At 54.1% G+C, this 23071-nt stretch overlaps 2 protein-coding genes across 8 annotated transcripts in view; both read left to right on the top strand.

The window, feature by feature from the left end:
• The window catches only part of ABCA3 (ATP binding cassette subfamily A member 3), a 44767-nt gene extending 39019 nt beyond the window's left edge, over positions 1-5748 (top strand). For 2 of the 3 annotated variants that reach the window (XM_060122362.1, XM_060122363.1), the window contains 8 exons: positions 110-282; positions 889-1017; positions 1115-1309; positions 3052-3239; positions 3713-3883; positions 4133-4323; positions 4467-4540; positions 4915-5748. In XM_060122362.1, the coding sequence (XP_059978345.1) occupies positions 110-282; positions 889-1017; positions 1115-1309; positions 3052-3239; positions 3713-3883; positions 4133-4323; positions 4467-4540; positions 4915-5046 (1253 nt within the window). In that variant the 3' untranslated portion in view covers positions 5047-5748. Of the gene's footprint in view, positions 1-109; positions 283-888; positions 1018-1114; positions 1310-3051; positions 3240-3712; positions 3884-4132; positions 4324-4466; positions 4541-4914 lie in introns of those variants that run through there. The other variant, XM_060122364.1, reaches the window with a different exon arrangement.
• Positions 5749-13378: 7630 nt separating this feature from the next.
• On the top strand, positions 13379-22557 carry RNPS1 (RNA binding protein with serine rich domain 1). 5 transcript variants are annotated; one of them, XM_060125119.1, is made up of 9 exons: positions 13379-13515; positions 16503-16690; positions 16920-17075; positions 17736-17927; positions 18117-18219; positions 18523-18676; positions 20578-20697; positions 21158-21299; positions 21897-22557. In XM_060125119.1, exons 2-9 carry the CDS (start codon positions 16620-16622, stop codon positions 21994-21996), a joined length of 1038 nt encoding a protein of 345 aa, XP_059981102.1. In that variant the 5' UTR covers positions 13379-13515; positions 16503-16619; the 3' UTR covers positions 21997-22557. The 5 variants fall into 5 exon arrangements, with proteins under 5 accessions (XP_059981102.1, XP_059981106.1, XP_059981105.1 ...); XM_060125120.1 differs by lacking the exon at positions 13379-13515 and adding an exon at positions 13684-13907; XM_060125121.1 differs by lacking the exon at positions 13379-13515 and adding an exon at positions 13959-14353.
• Positions 22558-23071: the final 514 nt, after the last annotated feature.

Raw genomic sequence — 23071 nt, 5'->3', positions numbered from 1 at the left:
GGCTGAGCGCAGGCACCTCACGGTCCCAGAGAGAGGGTCGTGGGCTGGGACCCCGGAGGGGAGGGGTGCTCAGGGCATGGGCACAGCACCCTGTCCCTTGCTTGCATAGACATCCAGTACCAGGAGAACTTCTATGCATGGAGCACTCCGGGGGTTGGCAGGTTCGTGACCTCCATGGCTACCTCAGGGTTTGCCTACCTCACCCTGCTCTTCCTCATTGAGACCGATCTGCTGTGGAGGCTGAAGGCCTGCCTGTGTGCCTTCCAGAGGAGGCGGGCGCTGGTGAGTGGTTCTGGGGCCCCCGTCTGGCCTCTGGCTGCTCTGCATTGGGCGCCCTCCAACCGAGGTTGGGCTTCCTTGAGGCCACCACACAGGGAGGGCCTCAGCACTGGCCACAGCCTGGCTGCGCGTCCACCGGCAGCGCTCACAGCCTGGGAGGGGCTGCGGCCTCACCGTCCCCAGGGGCTCTCTGTCCCAAGACCCTGAAGCCATGGAGTCGAGGGAGCCTGGGGCCTCAGGGACCACGGTCTCAGTGGAGACGTGTGGACTGGGGTGCTCTCATGTTTGTCACATACATTCTCTCCCTAAACAAACAAAACCTGTTGAAACAACATTGGATGGACAGGGCTAATTGGGGCTAAGGTATTATGACTTTTCTAAGAAAAGGGGTTTCGTGGTTTTCTCCATGAGTCCTGCACCGTCCTTGTCCCTCAGGTAGTTTGTGTCTCCTCAAGGCAAATGTTAGCCCTTACAGCTGCCCAGCTCTCCTTGTGGGAGGTCTGAGTTGGCACACGTGGGGCTGAGCTGGGGTGAGTAGTTTAGCCCTTCCTCCCATGGGGAAGGACCGCTCTGGTGGGAGCTCACCCTGGTGGTCTTTCTCTGGAACAGACAGAAGTGTACACCCGGACGTCGGCGCTTCCTGAAGACCAGGATGTGGTGGATGAGAGGAACCGCATCCTGGCCCCCAGCCTGGACTCCCTGCTGGACACGCCTCTGATTATCAAGGAGCTCTCCAAGGTGAGGCAGGCCCTCCCTCCGCGGGTCTACCCCCCAGCCGGCTCCCGGCTGTCCTCAGGCCTCCCCACAGCTGTGTTTTCTCCCGGGCACTGTGCAGGTGTATGAGCAGCGAGCACCCCTCCTCGCCGTGGACAAGGTCTCCCTCGCAGTCCAGAAAGGGGAGTGCTTCGGCCTGCTGGGTTTCAATGGAGCCGGCAAAACCACGACTTTCAAAATGCTGACCGGGGAGGAGACCATTACTTCTGGGGACGCCTTTGTTGGGGGCTACAGCATTAGCTCTGACATCGGGAAGGTGGGTACAGCCAGGGAGGCAAGAGGAAGGGCACCCGGGAGGTAGGGATGGGGCTTGTCTCTGGCTCATGGTTCATGGACAGCAGGACAAGGCAGTGACCACGGCCAAAGGTAAGCAAGTGATGAGGAGAAGACTGAGGAGATTACAGCCCCCTCGGCCAGAAGGGACCAGGCCTGGCAGGCGGGCCGAGACCGGGTCCCTCCCAGAGAAGCGGCTTCTCTGGACCTGGGCACAGAGTGGCACCCACAGAACTCTGCCCGCTGGAAAGAACTCTAGTCTGTGCGCGTAGATTTATAATAATGGTGTTCTGGGCTATTCAAACTAGGCGTTCCACCGAGAACCAAAAGCAGGATAAAATGTTAATGACAAACCACATGGTTAAGAGCATCTAAGAGCCCGAGGCATGGTGAAAACCTCCACAATCTGCAAGCCCCAAGAGGCTCCACCGGAGCGCCCCTGCACAGAGGGCGCTGTGGTCCCAGTGACTTGGTTTAGGGACCTTATCGAGTGTATGGGGCAGAAACAAAGGGCCACCCCTGTAGGTTAGGATGAAGCAGGCTACCCTCCTGCTCTCCCTACCCCCCGGGGATTGCATGGACGGTTTCCCGTGTGCTGAGCAGGGCAGGGGAAGGAACAAAGATGCCTGTGCCTGGGAATGACTGCATCTCCTGAACTGGCAGCAGGGGCTTCCAGGTGGCTCTGCCCCCACACTGCAGCTCACACCCTCTCTGCAGGAAGGCTTTCATCCTAGGCCTCCAAGAGCCCCTCACATAGTGCTTTAAGGCCTGTGAGCAGTGCACAAGCAAAGCAAACAAAGCAGACAGGGTGCTGTGGCTGGAGCCACAGACACAAGGGCTCCACAGCAGGACAAGCCCACCACTTTGGATTTGCCATTACCAGACCCAGATTATAAAACAACTGTGTTACTATGTTCAAAGAAACAGACAAGATTGAAATTATATGCAAGGAAGAGGAAATGGTAAATGTGATCTAGGAAATGGAGGCAAGGTGAGAAGCCTGAAATACGTTTAATCTGGTTCCCGCAAGAAAGGAGAGAATGGGGGGAAAGGTAGTAACTGCCATGGTCATGGCCAAGAACTTTCCCAGACCAATTAAGAACAGATTCCGGAAGTCTAAGAACCCCAAAGAGGTTAAAAAAAAAGAAACCACATCTCTGGAATCCACAGAAACCAGGCTTGCCTGTCCCCACCAGCTGCCGAATGTGGCTGGAGGTGGAGGCCTGCCACGCAGCATCCTGGCTGTGCTGAACGTAGCCACTTGCTCCAAGACCAGCTACCATGCCATCTGCCCAGGTGACACCCCACCCCAAAGGTGTTGCCAGCAAACATCTCTTAACAGAGGAGGAAAAAGAAAGGTCCCAGCACACATTAGATGTTTGTCAAGCGTCTAATGAACGGGTATCTGTCAGCTGTAAAGCATTGCATGGATACGGTCACTTTGTATAATCAATGCATTCTTGCACCCGTCTGCCCCTGTGCTGCCCGGGGTAGACTGGTCTCTGGCCTGTCTCTGACCCCTGGGTGGGGGGCAGTCTGGGTCCCGGTGCCTACCCGGCCACTGAGCCAGCCGAGCCCCTCCAGCAACCCCAACAAAGTGCTGCTCGGCAAACTTTGGCAGTGGGAGGCCGCCAGGGCCTGTGCACCAACTGAGGGACCACCCTAGACAGATCGCCTGAGAGAAACCCTCTGACCTGCTGTCTCCTGGCTGTGCTCCAACCCCAGATGCGGCAGCGGATTGGCTACTGCCCCCAGTTTGATGCCCTGCTGGACCACATGACGGGCCGGGAGACACTGGTCATGTACGCCCGGCTCCGGGGTGTCCCCGAGTGCTACATCGGTGCCTGCGTGGAGAACACGCTGCGGGGCTTGCTCCTGGAGCCGCATGCCAACAAGCTGGTCAGGACGTATAGGTGCGCCTGCGTCCCAGCCCCTGCCCTGCCCCCCGCCTCAGTGACCTCAGGCCTTCCCAGGGTGGAGTCAGGCTCTCCATTACCATAGAGCCAGGGGCACTCGGGTCAGGGGCTGGAGCTCCCACCCATCATTCCAGGATCAGTGAGGATTTGGCAGCATGGCCCAGGCAGGTCCAGATGAGAGGGGCTGCCCCTCAGGTTCCTGCTACCTGGAGGCACAGCCAGGACCCCCTGTCAGGCCCCCTTAGATGCAGACAGGTGGTGTTACTGCTCTGTGTGGGGCTGTGGACCGACCCCCTGGGCACAGCTCTCTCTAGGGCTTCCTACTCTATGAAGTGGGCTTTCCAGGCATGCTCACCTCATTCTTCTTCACCTGAGACACTCTGCCATCACTGGGCCCGGTCCTTTGCTGGGACCCGGGGAGCCCACGCTAATCATCCGCCTTGCCTTCCTCTGCACCCTCTCTGCCCTAGCGGCGGCAACAAGCGGAAGCTCAGCACCGGCATTGCCCTTCTTGGAGAGCCAGCAGTCATCTTCCTGGACGAGCCGTCCACTGGCATGGACCCCGTGGCCCGGCGCCTGCTCTGGGACACCGTGGCAAGGGCCCGCGAGTCTGGAAAGGCCATCGTCATCACCTCCCACAGGTAAAGCCAGGACCGGGGCTGTAGGAGGGGTGGGCCGGGAGGGGCTGGATGGACAGAAGACCTGTCAGCATCTGGTGAAGAGTCTGAGGAGAATCCCTAGGCTCTACCATGTGGGCCACATCCTGAGTATGGGAATCAGGAACAGCCTGATCTGGGCATCAGTACTTTCCCATGTGCACAGCTTTTGATGTGGAGGGTGGGCATCAGCATTCCCCAGTGCTATATCAGGCCTCCACTCCCTCTCCCCAGCATGGAGGAGTGTGAGGCCTTGTGCACCCGGCTGGCCATCATGGTGCAGGGTCAGTTCAAGTGCCTGGGCAGCCCACAGCACCTCAAGAGCAAGTTTGGCAGTGGCTACTCCCTACGGGCCAAGATCCGGAGTGACAGGCAGCAGGAGGCCCTGGAAGAGTTCAAGGCATTCGTGGACCTGACCTTCCCAGGTATGTGCTGCTGTGCAGAGGTCATCTGTGCGTCTGTCCATCCCTGACCCCTGGGACAAGGGCTACAATTCCAAGGGCCTGGGCCGCCCTCCCCTGGCCATCCAGCCCAGCCCTCAGGGGGACATGGTCTCTCCTTTGTGCAGGCAGCGTCCTGGAAGATGAGCACCAAGGGATGGTCCATTACCACCTGCCTGGCAATGACCTCAGCTGGGCGAAGGTGAGCTTGGGCCCCACTGGACCTCCAGCAGTTGCTCCTTCTCCAGCCAGCTGTTTCCAAGGAGGAATCACTTCCAGTTTCTCCTCTAACACTCACCCTAATATTTGCTAGGTTTGGGGGTTTATACCTCAGATATCTGAGTTGGAAAAAAAATGGTGCAAAAAAGGAGACTGGCCCAGAGAGGTAACACATCTTGCCCAAAGGTCATACTCTGAGCTGGGAAGAGTCAGGAGGAAGCCTGGTGCTGGGGCCTGCTCACCCCGTGCAGGGGTAGGATCTCTGGTGACCTTACCATCCCCTATGGCCAGAGGAGTCCCAGACCAGCTGAGGAGCCAGGCCCTGCCTTGTTAACAGTGGCTTTTCTGCTTCCAAAGGTGTTTGGTGTTCTGGAGAAGGCCAAGGAGAAGTATGGCATGGATGACTACTCTGTGAGCCAGATCTCGCTGGAGCAGGTCTTCCTAAGCTTCGCCCACCTGCAGCCACCTGTTGAGGACGAGGGGCCGTGAGGAGCCGGGCTCACAGATGGGCATCCTCTCTCGCTCCGAGTTCACCTCATCCTGCACCTTTATTTCTGATCACTGTTTTCTACAATGGATTCAAGAATCAAGGCACAGTATGGACCGGGTGTGTCGCGCCCTCATGCCGGGAAGCAGCATGGGAATGTCCACGTCTCAGGCATTCTGAAGCCCGCTGTCCAAAACTCAAGATCCCCACCAAGAGCGTGTTGGGCAGTCTGTGCGGGCAGGCTGCGGGGTCTGGGCGGAGAGCTGTCCCGGAAGGGGCCTCACTGACCCAGGGGTCAAGAGTACCCAGCCATATCCCTGCATTCACACTTGGCACGGAGCTTCCCAGGGGAGGCCTGCAGGACAGTGGGCATTGGGCTCACCAGGCTGCCCAGGATGGACAGAAAGATGCCTGTCGCTGTCCTCAGGGGAGATGCAGCTGAATTAGGCACTGAGGTCTTGGTTTCCAGTGCAGCTGGGTGTCCTGGAGTCCCTCTCCTGAGAGGGTGGACACTGCACCAGACAGAGCCGGCCTTGAGCCCGGTGTCATCCCACCAGCATCTTCCAGAGTGACCAGTGAGGGGAGGGGTGAGCCACAGGCCGGGAGGCCAGTTGGGGACCACCATGGGGCTGAGCGGCCACCCATGGAGGGCACACCTAGTGTGTGGTGACTGTCCGCAAAATAAAGGCTGGGAGGGAACATAACCGTGGTCTGTGAGTCACGAGGTGGGCCTGTGGGCCCCGTCACCCAGCGCAGTCCCAGCACGAGCCTCCTGTATCAAGTTCCAGACAAAAACAAGTGCTCGTTTTTCCCAATACGTAGTCAATTTACAGAACTTGCTGCTGTGGAATAAGCCAAAAATGCAAGTGCACAATCAGGGTAGCTAAATGGCCACCTGGAAGACCCTTCATCCAGGGTGAGGAAAGAGGCATGTAGGGTTGGCAGAGGAGGGTGTGGAGCTGGGTAGGCAGGAGGCCTTTGGCTCCAGGGCCACTTGGCTTTACACCATTTTCCAGGAGAGTTTTCTTCAGCATCAGCTCCCTTTTATTAATAAGACGCACTCATTTCTTATGGCTTTTTTTTTTTTTTTTTTTTGCGGTACGCAGGTCCCTCACTGTTGTGGCCTCTCCCGTTGCGGAGCATAGGCTTCGGACGCAGAGGCTCAGTGGCCATGGCTTACGGGCCCAGCCGCTCCGTGGCATGTGGGATCTTCCCGGCCCGGGGCACGAACCCGTGTCCCCTGCATCGGCAGGCGGACTCACTGCACCACCAGGGAAGCCCAATGGCTTTCTTTTTAACCTTTTTTTTAGTGGTTTGAGAGACGGCAATTTTTATTTGTTTGTTTATTTATTTATTTATTTAGCTGTATTGGGTCTTCATTGCTGTGCACGGGCTTTCTGTAGTTGTGGCGAGCACGAGCTTCTTTTCATTGCAGTACGCGAGCTGCTCATTGCGGTGGCTTCTCTTGTTGCGGAGCACGGGCTCTAGGCGCACGGGCTTCAGTAGTTGTGGTTTGTGAGCTCTAGAGAGCAGGCTCAGTAGTTATGGCTCAGGGGCTTAGTTGCTCTGTGGCATGTTGGATCTTCCCGGACTAGGGATCGAACCCATGCCCCCTGCATTGGCAGGAGGATTCTTAACCACTGTGCCACCAGGGAAGTCCTCTTATGGCTTTCTAAATTTCCGTGATTTGAATCTCTGTGCCTTTTACATTACCTTAGAATTCATAGGTTTAGAAAAGACTTGTTTTCATCACTCTGGTTCATTTGGTAGTTTCAAATTTGCATTTTTATCATTCTCTCAAAGTTTATGAACGTTGCAAATAGTTTCTTGTAGCTCTTTTATTCCCTTTAAGATTCTTCCAACCATCATCATTTAGTTCCATATTATTAAAAAATAACAACAACAACAACTTAGGGGTGGTTGTGGTCCTAATCGTTGCCCAGCAGCAAGCATCTTCTGAGAGGTGGGCTGTGACTTGTCTGCAGGTGTGTGGCAGCTGTAGGTTTGCTGGTCAATGGAGGAGGGCAGAGGCCAGCATGGCCTGGCCACGTGTCCTCCTGCAGGGCATCCTGGCCTTGTTTTTCAGCCTATGTGTTAAAGATTTAGAAATTTGACATTTTTCCCTTCAATGTCACAAAACAGGGTGTGAGGAAAGGTGCTCAGGACTGAAGGAACAGCATATCTGAGGCACACGCATGAGATCAGATTGCAAGGGTCCAGGGAGAGGTGGGTTTGTTGACGGGAGATGAGGTGGAGAGACTGGCAGGATGGAAGCAGGGGCTGTCGTGATCGGAAACCCCTTTTGGAAGACAAGTCAGCAGCTGTGGAGAGGATGATGGAGTCACAGCCAAGGCTGCAGCAGTGGGGACAAAATGAGAGGCATACGGCAGTCAGGGGAGAGGAGCCCATGACTGTATCCACGCGTGGAGCTTGGGCAGTTGCAGGAGAGACAGTTAGGAAGGACCCCAGGAGCAGCAGACAGGTGCCGCTGTTAGGGTCCACGCAGCACCCCCAGGTCATCTGCAGGTCTGCTGGAACCCACCATTGGGCCCAAGTGTCCTCAAAGAGCCAGGATTGGGGCCTTAGATGCCCGCAGCCCTGGTGGTTTGGTTTGAGCTGTGGCACCTCCAAGCCCAGGGGCAGGGCAGGACCCACCAGCTCCCTAACAGGAGAGTCGGCCTACCCACACCCCGCCACCTCCTGCTCCATGCCTATTCCACTTTACTCAGATCTCCAGGCCCAGATGGTCCCTAGAGATGCTGGCCCCAAACAGCTGCCACATCTGCCAGGGCCAAGGTCCTGCCTTCCCTGCCCTGCACAGTCTGGTCCGGGGCTCCGGAGGTCTAGAGACCACATCAGGGCTGAGAGCGAGGCCTGTGGAAAAGTCCTGCCGGGCCCCACGGTGGCTCAGCTGAGACAGTCAGTGGACACATGGGCTGTCCTACAGCCTGACAGCTGCACCCAGAACCGAGGGCCCTGAGGAAGGAGGAGGGCAGCCTTGCGGGGAGGAGGGGAGCACCTCCTCTGCCTTCACCATGGGAAAGGGCTGCCGGGCAGCAGGTTACAGGAACAGCTCCTGTGGAACAAAGACTCTGCAGTGGCCTTACTGCACACATCAGAAAACTACACCGCGGTGGTTTACAAAAGACAAGAGTTTATTTCTCTGCCAAGTACGAATTCCAGAGAAGGCAATCTAGGCATTCCATTACCAGTGGTCAAGGTCTCAGGGAGCCAGACTCCATCTGCCTGCTCCATCCAGGTGCAGGCCTCCCTCCTCAAGGTCACCTTTCAGGGCCAAGGTGCCAGCGAGACTTCCAGATGGAGTGAGCAGGAAACAGGGTGAGGAGCGGGAGGGCACAGCTGGCCGTCAACGTGGTTTTGCGTCTTTGTCATCGTCCAGAATGCAGACACATGGCTGCACCAGACGAGGGCGCTAGGACATGCAGTCTTATATTTACCCGGGCACCCCCCCCCCGCAAGAAAAACCCCAATACCAGGACACAACTGCAGTCTCAACCGTGATTGTAGAAGGCAGGCTGGCTTCCTCAAGAAATTGGTCCCCCCATGCATGCCTTCCTTGTCCACCTTAGCTAGTGAGACCCCACTTCAGCCAGGAAGACCTGGGTATGGCCGCTCTGTGGCCCTACCCCAGGGTCCATTTCCCCATCCACCACCCTGCCAACAGAGTGCCCTAGCCCTTTGGCTGCAGGGGCTCAGAAAAGCAAAACAAACTGGACAGTTTCTTTCTGGGAAAATTCCAATCCCAGATCTTTAGCCTAGAACTTGAGGGGAAGCCAAGGTCACCCAAGTCCCTGGGACCCCTGACCCAGTCTCACAAAGCAGCAGGCAAGAGTGAGGCAGAGAGCCCAGCAAAATGGAGGAGTGAGCCAAGGCCAGCACCTGGAGGGCAGGCTGGAAGGAAGGTCCGGGGGTGGCCACAAACCGTCTGGGGATGACCACACCCACCAGGTGGAGGAGGAGCTGGCCCTGTCTGCCTGGCCTGGACTCACACACCCCCAGCCCGGCTTGAACTCAGGCCATTCCTTGAACACAGAGGCGATGACGGCCCATGCCCCAGGGGAGTCAAATTGACACCTGTGGGGCCAGAGCCTGGGAATGAGGGGGAAAGGTTTCCAAAAGGCTAGCCCGGGGCTAGACTGCCAGCCAGGGCAGCCGATTCCTGCTGCTCCATCTGAGTGACACCTGCGCCAGCTGCTGTTCAGCTCACCTCCGGGTACCAGTGCAATGCTCATGGCATAAGCTAGCAAGGCCCTGTAGGACCCTCACTCCCACACAGATCTGTCAGTGTGAAGGTGAGCACCACCCATGCTCATCCAGACCCTGCTGGCTGTGCTAAGGGCCAGAGCCATACCTGCAGACAGGGACACTCCTGGGTAGACAGCCTGGGCCCACCTGGGTCCAGAGGGGCTAAACACCCACTCCATCAAGGAAAAGACCCACAGGGGTTCCATGAGGTACCTCCAACACCAAAGTCAGGGTTAGGCTGCTCACCCAAGCCCACAGCTGAGGCCAGCAGGCCGAGTGTGCAACATCACCCCTCCAGACACAAGGCCCCATTCCCTGAACCTTAGCTCAGGTCTGACCCCAAACCCTGGAATGTGCAAGCTCCTGCAGCCCCTCTCCCATCCCCACTGGAGGGCAGGGCACCCTAAGGGGGTTTCAGGGTAAAGGTGGGCCTGGAGACTGCTTGAGAAAGGGCACCAAGACGGCAGTCCAGGTCCCCACAGGCCCCCCAGGAGAGACAGCCAGGAGGCAGCACAGCACTGGGCCCTGGAGTCTCATGCACACATGATGGGCACACGTGGCCTGGGCTTCAAGCAGGCTGGAAGAGGGGCTGAAGCTGGGGGTCGGGCCCAGGGAGCGGGGGCCCTGCCTTCCTTCTTCAACACACAGGGCCGCCCAGGCCCCGCTCCTGGGGCCCGGCCCACACGCCAAAGATGCCAGCATTAGATGCCTCCAAGGTCGGAGAAGCCCCAAATCCACTGGCTGTGGAGGCCAGAGTAGGCATGGGCCAGGCCTGAGCAGCTCACCCAGAACCCAGCACACCTGCTCCCCTTCTCTGGCCGGGCCCCTCCCTGTCCCCTGTGACAGCCCCAAGGTGGGCAGCTCAGATATCACTATCCTTGACCTCCTTAGGGCAGAAATGGACATGGGGTTTAGGGCATGAAAACCAGCACAAGCTCCCAAGCCCACCGCTCAGCAGCCCTAGGCCCTGTAGCCCCTCCAGCGGGCAGCCTGTTCCGCCCATGGGGCCCCAGGATCTGACGCCCCCACACCTTGGAGACGCAGAGCCAGGGAGGCCTCACCACAACTCCAGACCCTCATTGGCTGGCTGGCCCTTTCATATCCAGCCTGACCACCCAGAAGGACAGGCCAGTGCCTCCTCCTGGGTGCCTCCTTCTGGGCTCCTTCAGGGGCTGCAGGCATTCACCCCCACAGACAGAAGCCAGGCCTCTTGACCCGCCCCTCTTCTGATGCCTCCTCCAGGGTCACCTAGACATCACAACTGCCTTGACCCCACCCAAACCCCTTTCTTCCACTTGGCCAGACCATGCCTGCCCTTGGCACAGAGCCTGTCAGCAATGGGTAGAAGTGCTTCCTTGACATGGTTTGCAAGTAGATGCAATGCCTGCTCAAAGCTCCTGTGTGGCCCACTGTGACCTCCAACACAACCCAGGCCATCCCTGGCCCTTTCAGTGTGCCAGGTTACTAGCCTCCAAGGGCAGGCACTGCGGAGGCCTCCAGGCCCATAGAGAATAAAGGCAGGGGGATATTCTGCCTTGATGTGGGTATATTCTCAAACTGAGTGCAGCCCCACATCGTCAGCAGGTGGCCCTTGGCCCTGGAGGAAAGGGAGGGGGGCTCAAGACACTGGCCAGAGCCCACAGGATGCTTGTGGTGTAAAGCTCCAGGCCTGGGGCTTGTTTGCCCAGTGCCCTGTCCCAAGGAGCCCTGCCCCACCCCCTCCATCAAACCTGGGCCAAAGACCTCCTGAGGTCCCCGAAGACCACAGCTCCCTGGCCCTCAATTCCCATGGCCTCAGCAGGTTAGCACTGGGGGTTGGGAGGGGAGAAACCCAGGACTCCTGGAAGGCTGGGGTCGGGGGCCCTCCAGAGTTTTATTTTCTCATGTTCCTTCCAAACACATTCTGCTGATTCTCAAAATGGCAAAAGCCAAGATGCTCAAATATTAAAGCTCAACAGCTGATAACACACGATAATAAAATCAATAATATTTAGAAACAAATTTGATTAAATTCATAAATGAATAAATCATGCTTTTAAATTTAATACGAAATGTGTTAAAATTTATATGCGTGCCAAATTCTACTACTTTAGAGCGTTAACAACAACAAAAAAACTGAAGGGGGGACTTCCCTGGTGGTCCAGTGTTTAAGACTCCATGCTTCCACTGCAGGGGGCACGGGTTCGATTCCTGGTCAGGGAACTAAGGATCCTGCATGCTGTGTGGCAGCAGCCAAAAAACCAAAACCAGAAGGGGCTATCCGCCCAGCTGGCTGTGTCCCCATCCTCCTTTTGCCACAGTGGGGATCATGGGCTTGCCCCACCCCCACCTAGGGTGTCACTGTGTCCCTGGGCAAAGGCTCTGGATTTGGGGCCTTTCGGGCACACATTGACGTGGCCCTGAATATGTGGGTCTCCAATGTGCTGCCGTGGCCTCCTCACAGACTTCTGTGTGCTGCAGGCCTGGCTCATCAAGGCCACACCATCCCCAACACCGACCCTCTGGGTCTCTTCACTGATGCACGGCCAGGGATACCCTTCTGTTCCACTTATGCCTCCATTAGTGGCCATGGCAGATGTGACAGTGATGCAGAGATAAAGGCCCCCTCCTCCCCAAATCTAAATGCAAAGGGAGAACCAGACCCACACTGACTCTGCCTGCCAACCCCCACCCCCAGGAGTGTGTTGGTGCCTAGGCAGAGAGGATTCAAAAGGCAGGCTGCTCCTCCAGGACTCTCTTTTGTCCCCAACTTCTCAGACACTCCTCGGCCCAGGGTGAGGTGTTAGGGGCACACTTGACACACTGGACAGGGCCAGAGGAACTGGATGAAGGAAAGGAGTCACTATCCACTGGCTGGGAAAACCACATGGAGCAGAAAGCAATGACCTGCAGACTACAAACATAGGTATACCCATCCATCGGGGCCACTAAGGCTCATCCTGGACTCTCCTGTCCTTTCCCCTGACATTTCATCCATCTCCAAGCCTCACTGGTTCCTCCCCCCCCCCCAAATCAGCACCTTGGATCTGTTCCCCTCTCTTCCTTGGGACACCCACCTGTTCACACGGCGTCTGGGACGGGGATGCACCTTCCCTGCCCCCAACTAACAGTCACGCAGTTTTGACTGCTTACCAGGCACAGCGCGGGAGGAAGAGGGACATAGCGGTAAACAAACCTGCAAGCCCTGATGCACTCAGCGCCGGTTTTACTCCGACAGCCTCCTGCCTGGTCCTGGGCCTCTAACCCTCACCCTCCTGCCTTCGCCAGAAGGCTCTGACAGTGCCTCCCCGCCTGCACCGTCCACCGGCCAGGGGATGACGCCATGGCGCCGTATATTGCACATCTTCCCCGTTCTGTCCAACGCTAAACTCCACCTTCCTAGCCGCGGCTTCTTCCAGCGAGCCTCCGCGCATTCGCACCAGCTGTTCCCTCTGCCGGGCGCGCCCTTCCACTCGGGTCTCAGCTGCAGTGACACCTCCTCGGAAGCGCCTCCCTTTCTGCACATTATCTTCTACCCTGCAGTTTGCCGCCCGTGTGTTCTGGCTGCACAACCCCGTCTTGCCCACCAGGCCGAATTCCGCCGGCGCAGAAGCTGAGTCTACACGGTAACCCCTCACACCACTAGTGGTAATCGCAAGAACCCATCCCCGCAATGGGCCCGGCCCGCTGAGCCGCCTCTGCCATGCGGGTCCCCACGGCCTGCCGCCAAAGGCCGCAGCACCTGCACACCCCTCCCCTAACCCCGCCGCCCGGCCTCTCCCAGCGCGAAGCTGCGGGATCTGGAGACAAGCGCCTAGGCAAGCCGGGAGGCACTCCGCGAGCCCGGTGCGCACGCGCACGGATAGGGGCGGGGCCACGGCCCCCTTAACCCGCTCCGCGCCGGCCCGCGAGCTACCCACACAGCGCAGTCCTCCCAGCCCCAGAGAGCTGCCAGCTTGCCGACCCCATGAGGGGTGCAGCTAGCCCGGGACAGCCCCAGTCGCCCCTCCAGAGAGGGAGACAGAGTATAAGCGCCCCGACTCCTCTCTCCCCAAAAAGGCCTTGGCCCTTTAACCCTCTCCTCGCTCGCACTCATTGGCTGAGGCGGTCTACGTCATCGCTGCGCGCCGGACGAGGGTGCCTTCCCGCTCCCTAATCCTGACGCCAGAGCGGCGCCCGCGTCAGAGGCTGAGGAGAGCGAGCGGAGGTCGTGGCGGCGGGAAGATGTAAGTAGGGGGAATCCGACCCCATCCAAGCTTCAGGGGCCGCCCGCCAGGCTCGGCGGGGCGCATCGTGGAGCCGGCCTGCTCCCCGGCCACGCGGTGACAACGGCGGCCTAGCGGCGCGGTACAGTGTTTGAGAATAAAGAGTGTGGCCCGGGGCGGGCTGAGTGGGAGGCGCCGAGGCCGCGGCCCGGAAGTGGTCGGGGCCGCGGCGGGCGGAAGGGCGACCTCGCTTCGTCCGCTCTGCGGCGGGCCCAGTGAGGCCCCCGGAATTCGGAGCAGCCGGGAGCTCGGCCTCCGCCCTCGGGGCCTTCTCGCCGGGCTGGAGACCCAGGCCCTCAACGCCGGGCCCTACCCTGGAAGTGCTCGCGGCCCGGCGCCTGGACTGGGGAGTTGTGAGTGAACGCGGACGGTGGGCGGCGAGATCGCGTGTGGGGCCGGTGCCGGTGGGTGCGGAGTTGCTTTGTGGGATGCCCTGGGTGACCGACTGACCCTCCCTTCGAAGCCGTTAATTCAAACATCGACTCCACGAACGTCTGCCGGGTTCCTGTGTGCCGTTCTCGGTGCTAGTCCTTGGGGATAGGCCCCTAACGTCTTGGAGCTCAGTTTGACGGGTAACCCCAGGAGGGAGGATACGGGAAGGTTAAAATCGATGGAGGAGAGGCATGGCTTTTTCTCTTTGTTATTTCGCATGAATTGTGCCTAAAATGTACTTTTAAATGGGGAAGGTGCTCTGAAGATGTGAGCTGAAACGCCATCTACTCGAGATTTAACTAATTGTTCTCTCCTCTCTCTGGCTGTTGGACGCGCACCTTTCCGGAGGATGGGGGAGGTAATCAAGGTCCTGTGCTGTTACCTGAACTTGTGTAAACAGAGAACCTCAACCTTTGCTTTCTAGTACTCAGGCCACGCCCAGCAAAGCGTTCACTTACCCTGTGGTTCTTAATTTTTAGTGTTTTAAGAATAACCGGTGGTGCTTGTTTTCACAAAGTACATTAGGGCAGATCTTTAGGACGGCGGTGGGGTCCAGGAATCTGCATTCTGGGACAGTTAAACAATAAGGTAGCCATTGGCCACACGTGGCTATTGAGTACTTGAAATATACCTAGTTCAAATTGAGGTGTTTCAAAGACTTAGTATGGGGAGGTGTAGATGTTTTATTAATGAATTTGTATACTGATTGGTGAAAAGATAATACTTGGTGTGTAGCATGTCAAATAAATATATTACTAATAGTTAACTTTATCTGTTAACCAAGATTTTTTGTAATGCAGCTACTAGAAAATTTTAGAGTACTCTTGTAGCTGGCACTCCTTCTATTGGACAGTGCTGCTCTTGGTGACCCTAATAGGGGCAATCCAGGGACCCCTGTTGAGCATTCAGAGACTGTGTGTGACTTTAGAGTCAAGAATTTATGTGGGAGAAGAGCCTCCAGAGCCTCTCTTCTAACATTAGCTACCGTTTATTGAGCCTTAACTAGGTGCCAAATTAACTCCTTTATGGGTTAATTTGGTTTATGTCCCTGATAACTATGAGGTGTAGGAACTGTCTGTGTCACTGTACTGCTGATGAGAACTTGAGGCTCAGAAAGGTTAAGTGATTTGTCCAAGGTCACACAACAGAGCTTTGAATCAAACCCAGGCAGGCTGACTCCAGACTCTTAACCATTGAATTATACTCACTGATTGTCCAAGGACACTAACCTTATCCAATGTTGCCTGCTGGGTGTCTATAGTACCTTATTATTTTAAAACAAAACATCTTTAAAAATTTTATAGTCCTGGAAAAGAGCAGCAAAAGTGACATTCTCTTTTGTACTTCACTTGCATGTCCAAAGCTGGGTACTCTTTTCTTCAGTCAGAATGTTTATCCAGCATTTTGGCAGCACTATTCACGTGGAGACAGGATCCCGATTGGTGTGCCGTGTCCAAGTTACTTACAGGAAGGTGAGCTAGAGGTAGTTGAGGCTGACATCCCGAGATCTTTGCTTGCAACTCAAGCAGATTGTACAAAACCTCAGTGGAAATACTAAAGACAACAGTCCTGAGGAAACAGGGCACATAATTAATTGTTTGTTCTTGAGTAATATTTACTATTGCTAGTTCACTGAGTACATGGCAGTCCAGGCACTTGGCTAAACCCTTACATGTGGTACCTCATCCAATTCCAATGTCTACTTTTTTCCCTCCAACATTTTATTTTTGAAAAAATGTGAACATACAGAAAAGCTGAAAAAATTTTGTGCAGTGAATAGACACGTCACCACCACCTAGATTCTACATGATACATTTCTGTTAACTTTTGCTTTATTTATATCTAGCCACCCATCAATCTTATTTTTTCTTGCATTTCAAAGTAAGTTGCAGACTTTGGTATACTTCCCCCCCTAACTCATATGCATATCATTAACATTAGTCAGTGTTTACAATGACTATTCTTCAACGGCTTATTTTACTGCTTTTTAAGTGTTCATGGGGAACGTTTCATTTGTTTGTGTTTGGGTATTAAATGTTTTGATGCCGGTACCAGTCACTTTTGAAATGGTTTTTGCTTCCAGTCATATCATATATTCAATGTATCCTACAAAGATTACAGCAATGAAACAAGAAATCTAATCCTATCAGTTGGGTTTTTCTCTGTTCTGCATGCAAATGTGGTGCTGTAGTATTTCTAAAGGACTGTGGAGGGCTCATCATCAAACTTAAGAATGAAAAACGGGTATTGTACCGCCTGTAAAATAACAGGACACCACCATCCACACCGTTCCTTAAGAAAAAGACAAGCTGAGGTGATGGTTCTACCTGTGCCTCCTGTGGGGGCGGGATTCCCCCCCTGAGGAAACAGTGCTCATCCCCCGTGTGTTCCTGGCTTTGTGGATGCTTGCTGCTTACTGTGTTCCTTGCTGCCTTCTCCTGTGCTCAGCTTTTGATTGCAAAGTAGATATGTTGCCTTGCCAATTTACTCTGTAAATCCTTTTATCTTGTTATTAGGCTGCACTTTGGCGTAAATTGCAATCGATTAGGGATCGTTTCTCAGACTCAAGTTAGAAGTGAGAGTTCAGATAAGTGAGGCCGCCATTGCTGCTTTGAACACCTCAGAAGGGGAGAATGGATTTATCAGGAGTGAAAAAGAAGAGCTTGCTAGGAGTCAAAGAAAATAATAAAAAGTCCAGCACTAGGTAATCCTTCTGTTAGATTTTTCTAGTGCTACTTTGGGGGTGCTCATTGCTAGGGACCCTCAGAAAGGGGAAAATTGGAAATGTCTTGAATTTTACAGTGAAAGTGTCCTAAGCCACAGATATTTTGCCCTGTGATTGCCTGGGATTTGTGTAGCCCTTTGGGGTTGTGCTGTTGTTTCAGGGTTCATTCAAAGGGGCATGTAATCTCATACTCTTCCTCACTATCCAGGGCTCCTTCTCCTACCAAACGCAAAGACCGCTCTGATGAGAAGTCCAAGGATCGCTCTAAAGATAAGGGCGCCACCAAGGAGTCAAGCGAGAAGGATCGTGGCAGGGATAAAACTCGAAAGAGACGCAGCGCTTCCAGTGGTAGCAGCAGCACCAGGTGGGGCTGACGGGTTAGAGCATTGCCAGGGCCTCGCGTCCACAGCCGTGTCCCTCTTCCTTCCCCAAGAGGCTGCAGAGTGCTCTGTCTTCTTATAAAGGAACACACTCAGATTTTTAATAGAGACTCTAATTTATGGCAAACTGGTTTGGGGTTTGCTCTCATTATATACAGAGGATGGTGTTGGGATTCTTTCTTTTCTGGAGATGTTAAGGAATGGGACATCTTGGGGTATGCTTTTCTGTCAAGTGCTTTTGATTTGGAGTTGTGCTTGGATTGCCCTAGCCTGGAGCTTCCTTTTCCTTCTGTTGAAAACCAGCCTGTGTTAGTCAGTAGCTGCCTTCCAAGCTGAGTTAGTGGCTCTGACTTGCCAGGCTCCTCCTTTACCTCCCAGTAGGCAAGGCTTCTGTGTAGGTTGGAAGCAGCTCATTCTTCCTTCCCTATCACTGCACAATATGTATGCTGTTTTCTGTCCCTACCAAGGGCTTTGGCTTAGGGCAGGGATCGGAGGATGTCAGTGTTTGCCCCGCTGGGGAAAGCAGTGGGTTTTGAAAATACGAGGCCAGCGGTTCATCTTGGGAACATGTGCAGGCTTGCCTGTTCAGTGAAGAAATGCTGCTCCCACCACTTGTCTGTGACCCCCTCCCTCTTGCCCCTCAGGTCTCGGTCCAGCTCTACCTCCAGCTCAGGCTCCAGCACCAGCACAGGCTCCAGCAGCGGATCCAGCTCATCTTCAGCATCAAGCCGCTCAGGAAGTTCCAGCACATCCCGCAGCTCCAGCTCCAGCAGCTCCTCTGGCTCACCGAGTCCTTCTCGGCGCAGACATGACAACAGGCGGCGTTCCCGCTCGAAGTGAGCTCCCTTCCAGCACCCCTTCTCCACCCGGGAGTAATTGGCTTGAGGGCTCTCCCCCAAAACCTGTGAATTACCTGGGGACCTAAATTAACAAACGGGGGGCTGTAAAGTCACCGTAGTTATTATAAAAGTAGACCAAAAAAGGAGTTTTACTGTCTTAATAGGATTTTTTGTTTTTTCAATCAGATCCAAACCACCCAAAAGAGATGAAAAGGAAAGGAAAAGGCGGAGCCCTTCCCCTAAACCCACCAAAGTGCACATTGGAAGGCTCACCAGGAATGTGACCAAGGTGAGGAATCCTGTTTCTGTCCAGTGGACAGTGGGGTGTGTCTGTTTTGCAAATTTTCAAAGTGGAAAGCTGGAGAAGCAAGCCTCTGCCAGAAGGTGAACTTAGAATGTAGCATTTCGGAGGGCTGACTTGGTGGTGCATGACCAAGTAGAGCACTGGTTAATTCATTTTAATGGAATATATTATATGTATGTGTTTAGATTTACCCCCAGGTGCCAAGGTTGTAGTCATTGTGTAGTGGGTTCTCTGACTCTTACACAAGTGATTAGTGGGTGAGCATTAGTGACTCTTCTTTCTCCCTAGGATCATATCATGGAGATATTCTCCACCTATGGGAAAATTAAAATGATTGACATGCCTGTAGAAAGGATGCACCCCCATCTGTCTAAAGGCTATGCATATGTGGAGTTTGAGAATCCAGATGAGGCCGAGAAGGCGCTGAAGCACATGGACGGAGGTGAGTTAAGCCCTGCCAGCTCCCCTCTGAACCCCTGTTTCTTTGTCCCCTGTCCACGACCAGCTACCCACCACGCATAGTGTGTTTAAAACCGACTTTCAACCTGGCTGCATGTAAGAATCTCCCTGGAGCTCTTTCAAGATTCCAGTTCTTACTCAGTGGGTGGGTGTTTACCAAAAACATGTTTCGTGGAGCATGGTTCTTGAAAAAAATTCATCAAATATGAATATCAATCAAAGTTTAAGGATCAAATGAACGGTTTTCCCCCCCCAAGGAGTATATTATGAATATAACGAAGCATCATTTTTATATGGAAATGTTTTCTTTAATCCTCTCTGAGTCATTCTCTCTCTCTCTCCCTCTCTCTCTCCCTCTCTCTCCCTCTCTCTCCCTCTCTCTCCCTCTCTCTCTCTCTCTCTTTTTATTTGGCTGCATTGGGTCTTCGTTGCTGTGCACGGGCTTCTCATTGCGTTGGCTTCTCTTGTTGCGGAGCACGGGCTCAGTAGTGGTGACTCGCAGGCTCAGTAGTTGTGGCACATGGGCTTAGTTGCTCTGCGGCATGTGGGATCTTCCTGGACCAAGGCTCAAACCCATGTCCCCTGCATTGGCAGGCGGATTCTTAACCACTGCGCTGCTAGGGAAGTCCTGAATCATTTTGTCTTTTGCTAACATTTCAGCATTTTTAGGATAACTTCGCTGAATTCACAAATTTTACCCATTTCCCATAGCCACTTTTTATTCGGTAGAATGATTTGTCAACCTTTGAACGCTTGTGAATAGCTTCAAATTTCGAATAGTCTGCATTTGAAGGAATATGGGATTTGTCTGTGCCCCAGTTCACTGCTGCTGTACTCTAGGCAGCTGGAGCTGAGCCGGGACTGCCCACAGCACTGTGTGGGCTGCCAGGCCAAGTGGGAAGGAGATTCTGAACCCCTTACAATCTTGACATCCTTGGAGGCCCTCTTACACATTTGATAAATAGCCTCACAGGTCTTTGGCCCTTGAGCTCTGGTAGAGTTTGTATACTACAAAATTTTCCTTGGTACTGAGGTACAACTCTTTCAATCTACTTAAATCCCTCTGGAGTGTTTTATGAGTTAAGCATAAACTATGATCCATCCCTCTGCACACTTCAGCTCTTGGCTTTGTTGAGTCACACCTTTGTTTTGATCTTGTGTATTTGATAGAGTCTGAGCACTTACTAAAAATTTGGGAGACTTGGGCACGTTCAGGATGTGTGTGATTATAAATATTCCACGTTTTCTTAAGATTCTGGTAGGACTTTCCTGTGTGTATTGTGCTGTGCACCACTGAATGGAACAGCTCCACACTGTCTCCAGAAAGAAAGCGGGGGGGGGGGCTTTGCCTTTACTGGTAGCTAGCCAGAGGATGACTTTGCCTCTGTTGTTACATAGTCAGTGCCTGTGAAATCCCTGACTTGGACTGGCTTTTGGCCATAGGCCAGGGCCACCTTAAGCCGTGTTTACTTAAATTGAGCCTTTCAAGTATGTTGCGAACATAGAACCAAATTCCTGAGTCACCTTAATACCTCAGAAGTTCCCTTGAAAGTAGGAGCTGAGAAGATAGAAGACCCTCCACTCTTTGGGGGTACACGGGCTGTGCTTGGTCCCCTGAGCAGTCCCTGGACTGGATCCGGGTGCCTTATCCCCTGGGATTCTTGGGTCTGTGCCTCAGTGTCCTTTGCTCTTTCTTTCCCTGAGGTCCTGCAGTTTCCTTGTGCCTCCATTCTGAGCTGCCTCCCCTTGCCGTTCTACGATTTCATTCACACGTGGTTTTAGTACTTGCTGCACGTGGACTCACCTCCCTGAAGCACTTTTTTCAAACTCTTTAGACAGACTTGACAACTCCTGAACATCCTTTTATTTTGTTCCCCACCCCAGAAGTCCCTTCTTCCTCTCGGGCCCCACCTCTCAGGAGATCACAGATCATCCAAAACCCTGGTGCTGATCATCCTTCACCCCACCCCTGGGCTTGCTCACCTGATCCATCACCAAGCTCCGGTGATTATACCTCCCCGTTATCCCTTGAGTTCTTATGTTTCACCCCCATCTCAGTCCTGCCAAAGCCCCCTGCCAGGTCTCCTCACTGCAGTGCCCCCTTCACATTGCTCTTAAGAAGGAAGTTCAAGTGCAACACCACCTTCCAGCTCAGGGCGGGAGCATAGCTCTTCCCCTCACTTAGCAAATTCCAGGCTGTTCTTTAGGTGTTGACTTGGATGGTGCTTCCCGTGGAAGGCTATCCCAATGCACTAAGATTAGGTTCCCTGCTTCCTGGTAGTTTTCTTTATGAAACCTCCAATAACAGTAATTATGAGGTTCTTTCTGTGACCAGAGTAGTTTGTCCTTGTCCCCCCAGGCTCCTCTCTGTCTCACTCACCATGGTATGCCCATAGCTGGCATTGGGCCTGGCCCAGGGTAGGTGCTTGTTAGATATTTTGTGACTTTATCCTTTTTTCAACAGGACAAATCGATGGCCAGGAGATCACTGCCACTGCTGTGCTGGCCCCCTGGCCTCGGCCACCCCCCAGGCGATTCAGCCCTCCCAGGAGAATGCTGCCACCACCTCCCATGTGGCGCAGGTCACCCCCACGGATGAGGAGAAGGTGAATCACTTCGGGGTCTCACAGGGGACTGGTTAGGGCCAGTTTCCGTTTATCTTATTTACAAACATAAAGTTAGGATGATGACTTTGGGACTTTGTCCAGCCCTGCCTGTCCTCTGTGCCTCATGATGGGGGTGGGAAAGCAGCATTGGCATAGGCAGTCTTCAGAGCTCATCGTGTTCTTTCCAGCTGGGGAAAGGAAGAGCTGCCTGATTGAGGGACCCTCGGGAGGTGTGACCCCTCCCCTCCCTCCATGAGAAAACCGGAAGGGTCAGAGGAGTAGGGGAGAGGCTAACAACACCCTTGGCAGAGGCCAGTGTCAGGCTGTCCTCTGCTAGCGGTGTCAAGGTGCACTTTGCACAGCCCTCGAAGAAGAGAGTGCCTGGGGTCATGCCCTTGGTCTCCAGAACATTTGTGTGTCTCCCAAGGGTTCTGCGTCAGGGACATCCAAAGGGAGCTGTCCTGACTGGAGTGTTGGAGTGTGAAGCTGTGTAGAATTGTTCCCGAAAGAAGGCAGCTTTACCCCTGTGATTCCAGATGCGGAGCTGCTCCCGGGGCGTGGGTTTCGTGTCTGATGTGGTTTCTCCTCTTCCCGCAGGTCACGTTCCCCTCGGCGCAGGTCCCCCGTGCGCCGGCGATCCCGCTCCCCTGGCCGCCGCCGCCACAGGAGCCGCTCCAGCTCCAACTCCTCCCGATAAGCAGGGCCACCGAAGCTCTGCCCTGTGACTTGTATACCATCCAACTCACTTTTGTCACTTTTCTAGCAGAAGGAGGATCGGTAGGAAAGAAATCCCTCACTCAGGGGCAGGCTTCAAAGGTGAAGGCAGTAATTGCTACATTTCCCCTGGCGGCAGAGTTCCGGCTGCAGGAGTGTTGTTGGTTTGGGGTCGTGCTTATAATGATGCCCTCCAGTTTTCTGGCTAGAAAGCTTCCACATTTCTAGTTCCTGAGAGTCAGTTTAGTGGCAAAGCCAGCAGGGATGAGCAGGGGGCTCCAGGCGGTGGTACAGCCCCAGCCTGGGAGCATGTTTTCCCATTCCACAGATGACGTGGGGTCCATCTGGTGGGCTGGTCGTGCCCTAACCTGTTGGCCTGCAGGGTCCCACAGGAAAGGGTGTGCTTTTACGCAGCTGCCATTCCTGTTAGCCTGGCCCTGCTCCCCTGCTTGAGTCCTCTTCTGACCTCTAGGGCCAAATACCCAAAATGGTTCTTTTCACGTGTACTCATGTGCGTACACACACACACACACACACACACACACACACACACACACACACACACACACACACACACACACACACACACACACACACACACACACAGACAAACCCATGTCTCCCTTTCTCTCTGAAACTTGTAAGTTGAGAGCCAGCTCTGTCCGGTCATCACAGAACCCCCCGTTGTGTTGGTATTCATGGTGGTCGTGCAGGTTACTTTGGCAACGTGTACATTGCTTTTTTGGCTTTTATTGTACAGTCAGTACTATACATTTTCTGTTTTGAGTTTTGTAACTTTGTAGCATTTTAGATAATATTGTGTTTGTACTTTGTCGTGTAGAGAAAAGAATTGTGTTGAATAAACCTAGGATTAGAGTGCAGCTCGAGTGTTGGGTTCGCTGCCTCCTTCCTGTCCCTTGGCCCCAAAGGCAGCTTCAGTTGTGAGGTAATTAAACATGATTGTCTAAAAAATGTTTTGGTTTCATTCCCAAAGTCACAGCTCCAAAACCTCTCAACCAGAAAAACACTGGAAGTGTTTATGAGTGTTGGGCTGCTCC

This window comes from Lagenorhynchus albirostris, chromosome 15 (assembly GCF_949774975.1).
Source record: "Lagenorhynchus albirostris chromosome 15, mLagAlb1.1, whole genome shotgun sequence".
Taxonomy (NCBI): domain Eukaryota; kingdom Metazoa; phylum Chordata; class Mammalia; order Artiodactyla; family Delphinidae; genus Lagenorhynchus; species Lagenorhynchus albirostris.
This window is presented reverse-complemented; position numbering and strand designations above follow the sequence as displayed.